Genomic DNA, 15,805 nt, shown 5'->3' on the forward strand with positions numbered 1-15,805 from the left:
TGTTACCAGGTTTCTCTTTCCACTTGCATATATGTGTGTTAGATTCTTTTTCCCCAGAGGTATTAGCTTGTATTTCTCCAAGACAAATTATTTCATGCCCATATTTCTAGCTGCTCCTTCTCTCTTCGTATTACTTTTCTATCCTCACTCGTGTTCGCAATACCTTGTAATTTGGTGATATCGGCACATTTTAGTAGTGTGCTATTTCTTCCCTGTTCCAAATATTTAATAATGCTGTTAAATAAGACTAGACCTGAACACTGACCCCTGAAGCATCCACTAGAGACCTCCTTTCAACTTGATACATCACTCTTGATTGCTCCCCTTGACTGTGGTTCATCAGGTAGTTTGTAAGCCATGTGGTATTGCCTTTCCCCAGGAAATTAATTCAAATGGTGCGAGGTAAGATTTCAGGAGACACCGACTGAAGTACACTACTTACATTTAGATACTGGTATTGTATGCCATCTTCTTTCCTGTTAGCTACTAATTTTGCAATTCTATCAAAAAAAGCAATCAAGTTTGTCTAGAATGATTTGTTCATTATAAAGGTATGCTGCTTAATGCTCATGCTTCAGTTATTCTCTAGAAATGTTTTATTATCATTTATATAGCACCATAAATTTGCACAGTACTTTAAAACAGAATAAGCGACATTCTTTTCCCTGAAGAATTCATACTCTAAGGGCCCATTTACACTGCAATAACAGTGCTAGCACACATCATTCTCTTGGACAAGAACATGATGCTCTCTGTCAGATATGTTACAGAATTGTGGCAGGGAACCAAGCATTAGCATGGCAGTTCCTGTACAGTACTCCCTTCCTTAGTCCTCGATTTTTCCCTGCAGAAGTTGCTCTGCAAGAGCAACTCACTGCCTCTAAAGGGCTTACTTGGAAAAGATATGGCAGCCAGAATCAGCAAAAGACCACTGGAGTGGCTGAGAACACATACATGATTTCTCTTCCCTGCTCTGAGGATTTACTGAATGGCTGAGCAATTTTTTTGCAGGCCCCTTGCCATGCCAAGTGGACTGTCTTGTGGATCAACAAGGCTGGAACAAAGTTTTCCTCCATGGGATTCAGTGGCCTGCATATCCCACATTCATTGCAACAGGGACTGTAACCTGGGTTTCTCAGATGAGTGCCCTAATCACTGGGCTATGGGGTGCTCTGGATGAATTGCTCACCGGAAAGGTGGGAGCTGAAGTTTCTGGGATCAGTTTCCTGCTCCACATCAGGCAGCTGAGAAGCTGAAGTTGGGATCGCCCACATCTTGCAAGAGCGCTCTGACCATTGGACTGGGCTATCTTTTGTGAAGAAGGGACGACCTGTCTTTGGCCCCTGACTCTGGAAGAGCGTTCACTGATGTGAATCCCAAGCAGAGGGAGGTGCCTCCTGTTAGGTGACTGACACTCTCTGAGGAGTGGGGCTTAGATCCTTAGCATTTCGTATTGGCTAGTTTAAATAGCTCCTTCTCAGCTTGCATTCTTTTGTGAATCCCATTCTTAGGCTCCCAGTGCTCCCCACGCTTTGTATAGGGAGCCTGGACATCTAGGTCAGGGTTGTAAATTCCATTAGGTGGCTGAGAGCCTAAAAGCTAGGCCTTGCAATGCAGAGTCTAAATCCCATGGATGGACCTAACCCTGCATGCTTATCTTTAGGTGCCTAAATATCTTAGCAAATCCAGCTCTTAGAGTTTGTAGCATGAGTCTCCACAGTTTGAACTAAAGAGCCAGGGTCTGTAGCTGGCATCTGTAACAGACTCATACCTTTTGTGGATTGGGTGCATAGAGAGGATGCACAGTATATGCTGACCAGTGGGCTATATATCTGTTCCGTCCTATGTTGAATTCATATATCTTACAGTGAATGAAACTAACCATCACTATTATTGTTGTGTTCTTAATTAGCTTCTCTCTATTTGTATCACATGACTTCTCTTCGATTGAGTTTTCTGCTTTCTGGATCATAAAATTGTCCTTCATGTAGTCTAAGAACTGCTTTGTGGTGTTCTTTTCTGTTTGCCTGGGCAGTGAGAGTCCCCTATTAGTATGGTTTCTTACTGCTCAAGCACCTCAGGAGCTGATCCAGGAATTCTTGGTTCTTGCTGTCTTCCAGTCCTATTAATCAGTGGCAGAGGTGCACTGTGTTTCTCCTTTACTTCATTTCTGATGGAATTCTCAACCAAATTATCCCAGTCCCAAACTTGCCATTGTCAGATTTTTACCTCACAGAGGCTTTTGACCATATGATGCCCACCTTCTACCTCTCCTTCCCTTGTTACAGCATCTGTCTTAAACTGATTATACCCATCCATTGAATACTGACATTCCAATTATGTGAATGTTCAGAAACAGGCTACATCTTTAACACAAAAGTATTGTAAAATGAAATCAGTATATAATAATATTTAAAAGTAAATCTGTTGCAACATGAGCAGGTGGCGTTACACAGTAACACTATATGGGATGAGCTCACTTGTCAAGTCGTATCTAGTATCCTGTCTCTGACAATGACCAGTACCAGATGCTTGGGAGGAAGACACAAGAAACCTCCCAAATGATCTGTTTAACTTGACTGTACAATAAATGACTGGCAATGTTAACCAGAGTGGTCCAACATGTAATTAAATTAATTTAGCACAAGAAGATTTTTAAAAAATTCTGATACCTACTCCTTTGCCATAAAATACAAAAATGTATTGTATTGGAATTGCAATGGGCCTAGGAGTCCATTTCAGATAACTTTAATCAGGTTGAGTGGGGATAGGATGCACCAGTTTATCTGTCTCCATGCTTGGACTGAGCTTCCACATTTCTAGGAAACATAGTTTGCATTGAACTAGAAGTCCATGTCTCATGCTCTGAGAAATGACTGCCCGACACACATTCCTCTCTTTTGCTTTCTTCCTAGTGCTAAAAGTCCAAAAAGGTCTTTATGCTACAAAGAAGTTCCCAAGCAAGGTTTTGCTATTTCTTGGTGGGATTGAAGATCTATATTTTTGGTTAATGCAGGCCCCTTCAAGCAATTAATGTGCTTCTGCTAAAAATGATAATGTTTTATTTGCTAAGGGACCACATTTTCTTTGAAAAGTAGATCGTGTTAGGTGATGTCATATCTAATAGGAGAGTAAGATGATAGTGGCACAGATTATTTTGACAGTAACTACTGTAGCCTAAACTTAAATAATGCAGATGTGGGTGGGCTTAGTTACTGATTTGGTATAAATATAAATATTCACTTTTTATGTCACTTTCAATTTTTCAGCTATATTTGCTTGATAGGTGAAAGGGACAATTTTCATCTTTTAGTAGAAAAGATAAAATACATATTTTTCCACTTATATCTGTTAATTTAAGTATCTAGTACATTGAAATGTAACTGATTATTATAGACATTTATTTCTACGGGCACTTGATTACATGAGGTTTATTAAATGTCTACTGTCTAATTGTCAGTAGTATGTCTGCATTTTTTCACTGAAATGGCTGTGGATTTAATTATAAATGGCTTACTGAACATAGATGTACAATTTATATCAAAGTACTGCTCTTAAAGAAAATGCATTTGCAATGGCAGTTGATGCATAAGCAAATGGTTATAAAAGCATATTGCTAGTTATGGATAATATATGTCTTTGCTACTATATGCTGTCTATCATATAAGACATAATTTACTTATAACCTATGTACAATCCATGCAAACATTACTTACATAACTTAACATTATTATTATGAGCAGTCTCATTGGCTGAGATTCTTTCTTACTCAACAATTTTACATCAATGTAACTCCATTGACTTCAGTGGCGTTATTTCAGATCTCCTCTGGTGTGAAAGCACAATTAGACCTACTAACTTGAATGGGACCAATTACATGAGTAAGGCTGTGAGAGATCAGGAACTATATTAACATAGGTTTCAGAGTAGCAGCCGTGTTAGTCTGTATCCATAAAAAGAAAAGGAGTACTTGTGGCACTTTAGAGACTAACAAATTTATTAGAGCATAAGCTTTTGTGAGTTACAGCTCACTTCGTTGAATGCACACATAGGAAAATACAGTGGGGAGATTTTATATACACAGAGAACATGAAACAGTGGGTGTTACCATACAAACTGTAACGAGAGTGATCAGGTAAGGTGAGCTCACCTTTCCTGATCACTCTTGTTACAGTCGTATGGTAACACCCATTGTTTCATGTTCTCTGTGTATATAAAATCTCCCCACTATATTTTCCACTGTATGCATCCGATGAAGTGAGCTGTAACTCACGAAAGCTTATGCTCTAATAAATTTGTTAGTCTCTAAAGTGCCACAAGTACTCCTTTTCTTTCTATATTAACATAGGGTCCCGTCTGGCCCATCTTTTGTGTGTGTGTATCTCCCATTGGCAACTAGCAGGATCTGGCTCCTTATTTATTGATGGAAGCACATGGAGTCCAAGCACACAACATGTCAGTGCCTCCTGTGAGGTCCTGAGCAATTTGATCTCCCAGTCAGGAGAAGTGGAAGGTGCTCAGCACATCGCAGGGCCTTTTAGCAGCTTATAGGATCAGACCCTTTACAATGTATCATTAACAGTTCATTAACCAACTAGTAACAATGTTTCATTGTTGTATATGCTGTATGTGCATGACCATGTTCTGCATGTATGTGCTGTAAAATACAATTACGCTTGTTAGTTTCTTGCCAAGATTTTCTCAGCTAAATACAACTACTATCTGAGAAATATCAGCACCATGCCTTGTGCCAGAATTTCCAGATAAATGATAATTTCATCAGGATTTTGTAGCTGGTTCTCCAGTTTAGGCTTCAGTGATGATTGACCACCTGTTTTATGAAGGGAATGTAGGATTTGTCTGTAATATGGCTATGCCCAATACAAGCCTTAATCAGACAGAAAGCCTAGATAGAAGGCTTTAAGCCAAAAGCTTTATTAAAGACACAACCAGGAAACCCAAACCCTGAAATTCAATAACTTGAGAATCAAGAATACCCTGGATTGCTTCAGCAAATATATTTTCCAGAGACCAGTGGTTTATGAAATTTATTCTATGAGTGGCTGATCCTCTGAGCAGTTGTTTGTCATAATCAGATTTAGAAGCCATATATCTCCTATCAATTGATGATTGTGTTGTAACCTCTGGCTTCAGATTCCTGGTATAAGTACAGCACATTTCTACAAAGAATGAAAACTGTAACTGTCTTATCAAATAGCAGCAGCACTCATTTTGTTTAACAGTGCTGGAAATTAGTTTTTCAGGGACTGATCTTGACAGGTCAGCTGTCAAGAACTGGTGTATATAAGCGTAAATTCATTGATCCTATAAACAAAATTCTGTCTACAAGAACAAGTGGAAGTCAAAATTGACACACTTATGAACAAATGAAATGGTCTGAAGCACAAGGATTCAGAGGAAGAATCCCTTTTGGTAAATCCCTTTTCCTTATGTTCCATTTATCAACCTTATCTGCATCATTTACTTTTTATAGACTGCAAAATTTACCTCTGCATACAAAACAGTGTGCAGTTGAAGCTGAAATGAAATAGGGAGAAACCATAAAAATATCTTAGGCATATTCCCCTCCTCCCTGAACCTCATCCTATTTAATATTTATGAGAAGACAGTTTCTCCCCTTTTCCCTTTTAAACTCAAACAAAAGAAATAAATCCTTATTTATGCTGGCATATTTTTCAGCTCCTCTCTGAGAACTCCCAGCCTTGGTGAGGAATGTATTTAGATGATATTCAAATGATTCATATCTTAGTCTTCAGATAAAGCCTATTTTTAAAGGTGGGGAAGAGAAAAAGGGTGGGAGAAGGAATTGTTTGCTAAGACATTGAAAGACAAGATGGTGAGTAATACAAGGTTGTGTTTTGCTTCCTAGTTTTGAATAAATATCCAGATTCTCAACTGGTGCAAATTGGACTTGCTCCTTTTCAGTCAATTAAGTTATGCTGATTTATATTTGTTGGGGATCTGGCCGGCTTTGTTAAATAACAACAACAACAACAAAAAACAAATAGGAAAAATCCTTATTTAGATTTATTTTGAGAGCAAATATATGACATTAAATTTAAAATTAAACGTTCCTGTTAAATTCCACTAGCCATGGCTGTAGGTGTTCATAGGAGGCCATCCTAGTGGAATTACTACTGCACCGAGAGGGTGATATTTCCAAAATGACATATCAGTGGGAGAGTATTCAAGTTTGGGTCATTGTAGCTTTTGACACCACCTATACCTCCCACCTCTTAGCACTCAGATGTGTTAAGAGAGATGTAGCCTAATTCCTGACTTTCCTATACTGTACCCAGTTTTCATAGGTACGTGAATCTTGTTGTGACACCTACAATAACTCTAGTGCCCATTTCATTCATATGACCAACCAGTCATCAAACTAAGATGGATCTGTGAGATTATTTTTTTTTATTACTCACTATATCCAAAGCCCTGGCTGAGGATTTGTTATGTGGTCCCCCATTATTTGTTGTATGCTTGTCCAACTTTTGGGGGTGAATGGTAAAATTAAAGTAACAGAAGTAAGTCTAGTAGAACTCTTAACCAGAGACACTGTCAGAAAAATACATTCCCTCTCAGAAAAACTTTGACTCTTTACACTAAGGATACCCAACTGGAAGAAGCCACATTTTAGAGTTCTATGGCCTATGTTTAATTTCTGAGGGGTATGCCTACAGCTAGCAGCATAAATACCGGCCTACATATCTCTAAGTGCAGGGCTGATGACAAACACAAGAGATTTGACCTCAATATCACTTATTTCCGTCCAAGAACAAAACAATTTAATGGATTCCATTCTAAGGTAAAAGGAGCAGCCTGCTACTGACTAAGGAGAGAGTATTCACTGTGAAAAAATCCAATAGGTCTTTTGAGGCTGACTACCATATTAGACTTCTTGTCAGAAAATGCAGTACAATTTAGTTTGATGTGCTGTATCATATTTAATTGAAAACTAATGCATTTAGATATACTGACAAACATAGCATCAATAAATATTGCAGGGCTGGGGTTAAGCAGGGTGCATACACAAGGTTTATAGTTTATTTTAAAGCTTAGGAGATGTTTGATCTTCAGCAACCATGGCATTTGAGAGAAATGGATGTGATTGTTTTATTAGTGAGAAGTGAGATACTTATTGGTCAGATACAGGGTTGTGCACCAGAGAAAGGAACTGGCATTTGATGAGTGGTGGGGAGTGGGTTGAAGTATAGGCAGAGAATGAGAACAGAGAGGGAGCAGTGGTGAGACCACAGGTAATCTTGATGGTGATGAGGCAATAGAAACCTGCCAAAAAGAAAAGTCTTATCAAAGTGACTTTGGATAAATGATATGACAAGTACTGTAGATAACAAAGCATAGTTATTGTGAAATGTATCGAAGAAAACACATTCAGCCAAAGTACTTGGGCATTTTTATCCTCTTAAATTTCACTCATCATAATCCAGACACTAATGGGGAGCAAAAATGTCTCATTCTTTCTCCCCCCTGCCCCTTTTACTCTCTACTGTTTTTGAGTATAACCATTCAGTCAAAGTGCTGTTAGAGCATTTTAGGAAAATGTTAAAAATGTGCGTGCCTAATATTGCCTTCATACTCACTGTATTATTTCCATTTGTAGTTGGCAACATGGGACTCTGAAAAGGGACTGAATGGCAGCCTACAAGAACGGCGTCTGGGCAGTGATTTGCAAGGACTGACACTGAAAGTGGTGACTGTCTTGGTATGATCCTATTTGAGTTCAGGAGACAAAATACTCAAAAGAAAAATGATGTGATAGGACATTTGGTTGTTACCCCTGCCCCCATAATTTTTCATTAAGTCTTTTAATCCTCTATCATCTACTTGGGCTGACCAGCTGCATAAGCAAGAGAAGAGAGATGGAGGACTTTTATGATTTTGTGTGACTTTGTTGACGCTCATTAAAATCAGGAGTTTAGAGAACTGCATACTGAGACTGTGTGCTAGTCTCAAACAGTCACCCAGGCTGAAATTCACCTCCGTTCAGATGACCAATACAACGCCTGTGCACTGCTCAAGTGGTGCCCAGGACTTGTACTAGTCCACTGCACAGGGGTGAATTTCAGCCACAGTGCTCCTTACTCTGACCTGTAACGTTTTCCTGTACTGATCCCATAGATTAATAGATTTTAAGGCCAGTCAGGAGCATCTATTCTCACCTCCCGCATAATGCACGCCATAGAATTTCATCAAGCGATTCTTTCATTAAGTCCATAATTGCTTGTTGAGCTAAAGTATATCTTTTAGAAAGACTCCTGGGCTTCCTTGGAGAAGTCTTCTAATCTTGTCATGTTATGTGATGGTATAGGGCCACTTCCCACTAGTAACTTAGAAGGTACTAGAGCTCCAGTTAGCTAAAGCTACATTGGGAATAAATTAGGATTTGAACTTGTTTCCAGAGATAAAAGGGTAGTTCATTAATTTTCTGCTTGCCTAAGCCACTAAGATATACTTTTTAAGGGAGCAGTTACTTTATAACTACTTAATATGCTGAACACGGTGACCTCATTATGTTGTTTTTCTTCTTTACCAAAACTATATGCCCACGCCAGTTCTTCATTATAATAATGTCATCCTCTGGTTGAAAGATACTATAGTTGGCTATGTAAATAATGCACACTTCTTAAGTTACTTATTTTTCTATGTGTATTTTCTCTCTTCTCCTAGATCAAAGTGCATTAGAGAGATTTGGAGAACTGTAGGAGATCATTAGGACAGTTTTCTTTCCATCTGTTTTTATCTTTCTTCCCTCTAGCGGGTAACGGCAGTGATCATATCTCCCCTCTTTGTGGATGTCAGCACCAGTTTGCAGACATGGCCAACAGCAATGGCTGTAAAATCAGTAGAGCTGGCATTCCCTTGGCAAGTGAGCACACAGCCTGTGTCAGACTGAAACACCATCGCCCTGCAGGATTCCCTATTGCACGATTTCCAAAATGCATTTTGTTAACTCTAAAAGCACTTCAGGGGCCAACCCCTGTAAGAACTATTCTTGGATTGTTCATAATGCTAAATAATAGAAAAATAATCAAAGGGTTTTTTAGTTATTATTTCAGTGTGTGTCCTGTGTAGATGATACGTTTGTTACCTTATGAAAGAAATATATCTAAAACTACATTACTCTGGCCTGGACAACCTCAGTATTCTAAAAACCAACAATAGCACTGGGTTGATGAGAGTTAGATCTATTTTTTTAGGTATTTAAAAAAAAAACTTCTTTAAATATTAGCTTAGATGTTATTTTTTTCTCAGGAAGAGCCTTTTGTGATGGTGGCAGAGAACATACTTGGGCAACCAAAGCGCTATAAAGGATTTTCCATTGATGTCTTGGATGCACTTGCCAAGAATCTGGGCTTCAAATATGAGATTTATCAATCTCCTGACGGCAAGTATGGACACCAGCTCCATAACAGCTCTTGGAACGGCATGATTGGAGAACTTATTAACAAGGTACAGAGAGCAGAAGAAGAGATCTTCAAACAGAGTACAGCTAACTTTTTTTAAAGGGCATAGTGAAATCCTCTCCAGTAAAATACAAGGGATGAGTCAGAATCAAAACCCCAATTCTAAACATTCCTGAAGTTTGGATCCTGATCTAAACTTTTGTGCTTTTGGCCCATCTCCACAAAACAAAGACTCTAGAGTATATTATTCTGTCAGTGACAGCAAAGGTTACTCCTAATGTCAATGTAAGCTATGCTCATGTAACTATAGACTATGCAAATTTACCATATGGAAAATAGATACCAAAATATGTATTCCACTTCCATTCTCATTCGAGGACTTTCTGTTATATCTTTGCCACTAATTCAAAGCTACTACAACTTCATTTCTAACTCTGTTAAACTTCCTTTGGGAAACCTACTTTGTAGCAATATGGTTTTATAATAATCAACTATTTGATTTCAATGGATGTATTGTACAGAAACATTTTGAAGAAGAAGAATGGAAAGCTGGTCTCAAGATGATCCAGTCAGATAACACTTGGAGGGCCAGATTCTCTTTTTAGTTACACTTCTGTAAATCAGGAAGAGTAGAATTGAACACCACTGAAATAACCGAGAACTGATTATAGCCAAGAATCCCTAGAGGAAATGAAATATGTTTTCTTAGAGATGCATGTAGTAATTTATAACATGGAACAATCAAAATCAATGTAGTGCAAGGACATTTAGAGGAATTAATATCCAATGGTGTTGTCCTTTGCACAGGAGGTTGCTCTGCTGCAGTATACGTTTTAACGGAAAGTAAAAGGTTTATCGTTACTTAGTATTACTGGAAAGAGGAGGTTGAGATGAAACTTGAAGCAAAACACAAGTTCAGTGAACAGATGTAAAAAATACATATCTATAATCAATATTCATTACATTGTGCATTAGGTAAGCATTAGATATTTTCATATTTATTCTAAATTTATCCCAGCTTTTCTGAATTTAATTAATTTGGAAATCTGGTTAGAGGTCCCATGAGATCAGGCTTTCTTGTGAGCTATTGAGTACTTATGGTATTTCTGTTACTAGTCTTTCCATTGACTTCAATAAGCTTTATATCAGCCTCTCCTCCCTGAGTTCTTTCCCAAAAGGGAAGTTAGGAAACAGAAAATATGTTTTAAAAACTTTTTTCAAATTAACGTTCAAACAAAATGTTTATCTTCCACAAAGGTTGCCAGCATGACTGTTACCATGAAATCTATTCACTTAAACAATGAGTTTAAAATAGTTTCAGGAGGTAAACTGTCCCTGAAACCTTCTTCCAATGTTTATGGCTGTACAATCACATTGTCCTAATCCTTTTTTTTTTTTTAAACCAACCGACCAAACAAAACAGTCTCCCTGGCTGTTGCATGAAAATCTTATGTGAGTATGGAAAACTGATGCACTGTACAGAGAAAACAGTGAAATCTAACTATACACAAAGTACACAAAATAAACAAAGTGGGGGGAAATACAGTAGGGTTTTTTTCCCATTAATATCTTTCAGTTAGAGTAATTGCAGAAGTTATTTGTAACAAAAGTAGATAAAAAGAAGTGTTTATGCAGAGTGTGATTTTTATATTGATGATGACTCTTTCATTAATCTTCACAATGCCCCAGTTAGGTAAGGGCTAGGATTATTAGCCTCCATTCTGTAGATGAGGAAAGTGAGACAGAAAGGTTAAGTAAATTCCCACCTGTAAGACAATTAGATGCTCTTTGTTATACAGTAATTTCACAGGGTACATTTCAGTACTCCACTTTCAACTAGTACATATTTTTATTTTATTAATTTCTCTCAATAAATTGAAATGATTCTACTGCTTTTTACGCATTGAACTAGACTTCAATTTAAAATTAGATGAGAGAAAGAAATCAACGAAATATGTAAACCATTGGCTGCTTTGGAGCTTCTCCTTTTATAGTCCAAATCTGCCCAATCTAAACAATTGCTTGCTAGGGGCAGGAAGAAATATGACTTGTTGCATTTCTCTTGCAGAGAGCAGATATGGCAATCTCGGCTATCACTATAACACCAGAACGGGAAAGTGTTGTGGACTTCAGCAAGCGGTACATGGATTATTCAGTGGGGATTCTAATCAAGAAGCCTGAAGAGAAAATCAGCATCTTCTCTCTCTTTGCTCCCTTTGATTTTGCGGTGTGGGCCTGCATTGCAGCTGCCATCCCTGTAGTTGGTGTCTTGATATTTGTTTTAAACCGTATCCAGGCAGTCAGAGCACAGAATTCTTCACATCCCAGTCCCTCTGCTTCCTCCACGCTTCACAGTGCCATTTGGATTGTGTATGGGGCCTTTGTTCAGCAAGGTACTGTCAACATTTAATATCTTACAGTCAGTACTTTTCAATCTCAGTACGAAAGAGTAGGCTGGCACCGATGTAAGGAAGTATTTCTTCACACAATGCACAGTCAACCGATGGAACGCATTGCCAGTGGATGTTGTGAACGCGAAAAGTATCACTGGGTTCCAAAACGAATTAGAGAAGTTCATGGAGAATAGGTACATCAGTGGCTATCAGCCAAGATGTCCAGGGATGCAACGCCATGCTCTGAGTGTCCCTAAACTTCTGACTGCTGGAAGCTCGGATTGGACTATAGGGGATGGATTACTCAATAATTGCCCTGTTCTCATTATTCCCTCTGAAGCATCTGGCACTGTTGGAAGTCATGATGCTGTTCTAGATCAGTGGTTTTCAAACTGTAGGTCACGACCCAGTACTGGTACTCGGAATATAAGGCGCTTGGTCATGGCAGCTCTTGTCAGCACATCCGACTGGGCCGTTAAAAGTCCTGTCGGTGGTGCTGCCCAGGTAAGGCAGCCTAGTCCCTACCTGTTCTGACACCGCACTATGCCCTGGAAGCAGCCAGCAGCAAGTCTCCCAGGCGGGGGGACCACAGGGCTCCGCATGCTTCCCCCACCCCGGGCACCAGCTCTGCACTCCCATTGGCTGGTTCCTGTCCAATGGGAGTTGGGGGGGGGTGGTGCCAGCGGGTGAAAGCCACACGGAGCCGCTTGCGTGCCTCCACCTAGGAGCCAGACCTGCTTCTGGCAGCTTCTGGGGCACAGCATGGTCCTCGCTTCTAGGAGAGCAGGAAGCCTGCCTTAGTCCCACTGCTATGCCACTGATCGGGAGCTGCCTGAGGTAAGCCCGTGCCCCAACCCCGCATCCCAATCCCCTGCCCCAGCTCTGAGCCCCCACAAACCCAGAGCCCCTTCCTGCACCCCAAACCCCTCAATCCTAGCTCCACCCCAGAGCCTGCACCCCAGCCCAGAGCCCTGACTCCTTCCCACACCCCAATCCCCTGCCCCAAACCTGAGCCCCCCCAAATCCAGAGCCCCCTTTTGCACCCCAAAGCCTTCATCCCTGTCCCCACCCCACAGCCCTCACCCCAATCCTCTGCCCCAGCCCTGAGCCCCCCCCACGTCCCAAACCCCTCATTCCCAGCTCCGTTGTGTCATGGTCATCAACAATTTTCTTCAACTGGGTTGACGGAAAAAACGTTTGAAAACCACTGGTCTAGATGGACCATTGATCTGATTCAGTGTGGCCTTTCTTACGTTTCTTAACATAAGCAGACACCAGAGGGACTAGCAAAAATCAGTTGTTTAACAGAGTTTTGTCTTTAACTAAAGGTCAAGCATAATTGTGCTGGAAACATCATAGAGAAATCTACTGTAGTGTAGCTGATGCCACAATCTCATATTATTTAATTCAGCATAAGTAGCATACAGAAGTTTGAACAGTTGTACTCAGTTTAAAAGTTATATTGCCCCCTCACAGACAATATAGGTCTACTCTGATATACTCTGAATATTTAACCTCTAGGTTTAGATAGTGATATTGCATTATTAGTTATTATTATTATTATTATTTTATTAATTTGCCTGTATTTATGGAAGTCATTCTGTGGATTAGATCCTGACAATTCTGGGTAAGGCCCTGTGTGGATTTTCTTGAGAGCATTATTCTATGACTATGTGAGAGGCAAGTGGGATCAGAGGGTTGATGTAGAAATTTTACAAGATTTAATTCAAACCAGTGATTTTAACACATTTTAGTATTTTTTTTTGTTGCAGATCAACCTCACCAGTACACCAGAGTATTCTACAGCTTTCTGGATGACTTAGCAGTTAGATAGTATGTTTTTATAAAATATCAGACCTACTTAAGATAGGTCTTTGAACATATTGATAGGGTGATCTGTTAATGCAAGTTGAACAACAAGTAAAATTTATAGGGATCGTTCACAGTGTCACTTTAGACATGGAACATGTACTGTAGGTGATCTTAAATGCAGGTTTCTGTGAGACCTCAATTTCTCTCCTTATTTGTAGGTGGTGAATCTGCTGTCAATTCTGTGGCTATGCGCATTGTGATGGGAAGTTGGTGGCTCTTTACCCTTATTGTGTGTTCATCCTACACAGCTAATTTAGCAGCATTTCTCACAGTATCAAGGATGGATAATCCTATAAGGTAAGTGCCTTTCTTTACACAGAGCTGGAAACCTCAATTTCATAGATATGCATCATCCCTTTGAATGTTCATTCTTGAGAGAAGGAGAATATTGGAGGGAATTTTCTCCTTATTTTCAGTGTCTGCATTTCTCCCTTCCCTATTTCCCTCTTTTTCCTACAAATGCCAAGCAGTTTTCACATTTATATAAGGAAGATCATGGCACTTAGACTTTAAGAGAAAACTTTTGCTGATTTGAAAGGAAAATACAAATCTCCCTAACTGAGAGAACTCATTTTCTTATGCAGGTTTTCTTCATCACTATTTAGGTTACCTACATTTGTGAGTCTTAATATTTCTGGTTGTAAAAGAGGAAATCTGAAAGAATGGTATAGAATTTATATCTCTAAGACATCGTGCAACATATGGCCTCTAGTTTTGCATGTGCAATTTTGTGTATGTTGTCATCTGCAGTTTAATATAGTACTGCATGAAAATGATTATGCACACAAAATTCCATGTACCAAATGATAGGCACACTCTTAAAATCAAAAGACCAGATTTATTATGACTATTTGCCGAGCAACGTACTCCTAGGAAGGGAGAAAGGATGGCCGAATCAGACTCTAAGGTAGTAGATGTAGTAAGGAAGTTGTTTTATTAAATATATATATTTCTCCATATATATGTTGGTGGTATCGTGATAAATTGCAGACCCTTGTAATAAACTGCATTTATTCTTCACCTTTGTCCTCCTTACCTTGCACTCATTCACATCTGATGAGAGTATTTCCAAGCCTCTGGGCAATTTTGGGAGTTCTGGGCAGAATTTCTGCCATTCAAAAAAAAAAAAAAAATCAGCTTGCCAGGGAAATGTTTCCTTCTTTCTTCTCAAATATGGACTAACTCCCTAAGTGCCCTGCACTTCTCGCCAGTGTAATTTTGAGAAGTTTATCCATATTTAGGAGGAAAAAAGGAAGCATTTCCCTGGCAAGTTGATTTTTTTTTAAATGGCAGTTGTCCAAAAACTGCCCAGAGGCTTGGAAATACTCTTATCAGATGTGAATGAGTGCAAGGTAAGGAGGATAAAGGTGCAGAATAAATGCAGTTTATTACAAGGCTCTGTAATTTATCACAATGATATTGCCAACATATATGTAGAGAAATGCACATTTAATAAAACATCCTTACTACGGCCACTACCTTATACACTTGAATGAAGTGCAAGGCAGGCGGTTTGTCATCAGTCTTTCCCCAGTGACAGATTTATGGTCTGATATCCTGTGGCCCCAAGTGAAATGAGAGCTTTATTCCATTGGAAATGGAAGATTCCCAGTGTTATGAAGGGACACAGGATCTTCGTCTAACCGTGGAAGGTGCTGATGTAATGAATTCTTGTGCTACATATACTATATATATCTCCCAAATATACATACGGGGGAGGTAGGACTAGAATCCTTGTCCTAACATAGAGACCTCTACTCCATAAGCTAAAGGAGAACTCCCACAACCGGTTGCAGTAATATCCCCTTTTCCCTCTCTGTAGTCCAGCAACTAAATGTCCAGTTGATTAAGTCCAGTTGACTTAATCTCTCATGAGTAATATTGTCATCCCAAACTCACATTAATAAAACCTGTATACCATAACTTGTCATTTTATATATACATCCTATAATAGTGTGTCTGGGTGTGATGTTGCAAATAGAGAATGCTCCTTTAGGAAATGTTTCATGGGCACAGCAGGTATAAGAAGATTTTGTCCATGGTAGACAACGAGTGCTGCAAATTGCCACAATGCTCAGTCCTGACTTCGGTAAC

The 15,805-nt window shown here is 39.3% G+C and overlaps 1 protein-coding gene across 7 annotated transcripts in view; it reads left to right on the plus strand.

The window, feature by feature from the left end:
• Window positions 1–15,805, plus strand: part of GRID1 (glutamate ionotropic receptor delta type subunit 1) — a 799,624-nt gene that overhangs the window by 714,517 nt on the left and 69,302 nt on the right. For 6 of the 7 annotated variants that reach the window (XM_043552249.1, XM_043552248.1, XM_007054511.4 and 3 more), the window contains 4 exons: window positions 7,643–7,744; window positions 9,295–9,492; window positions 11,515–11,839; window positions 13,870–14,008. In XM_043552249.1, coding sequence (XP_043408184.1) covers window positions 7,643–7,744; window positions 9,295–9,492; window positions 11,515–11,839; window positions 13,870–14,008 — 764 coding nt within the window. The remainder of the gene's footprint in view (window positions 1–7,642; window positions 7,745–9,294; window positions 9,493–11,514; window positions 11,840–13,869; window positions 14,009–15,805) is intronic. The other variant, XM_043552244.1, reaches the window with a different exon arrangement.

The sequence above is a fragment of the Chelonia mydas genome, chromosome 7 (assembly GCF_015237465.2).
Source record: "Chelonia mydas isolate rCheMyd1 chromosome 7, rCheMyd1.pri.v2, whole genome shotgun sequence".
NCBI lineage: Eukaryota > Metazoa > Chordata > Testudines > Cheloniidae > Chelonia > Chelonia mydas.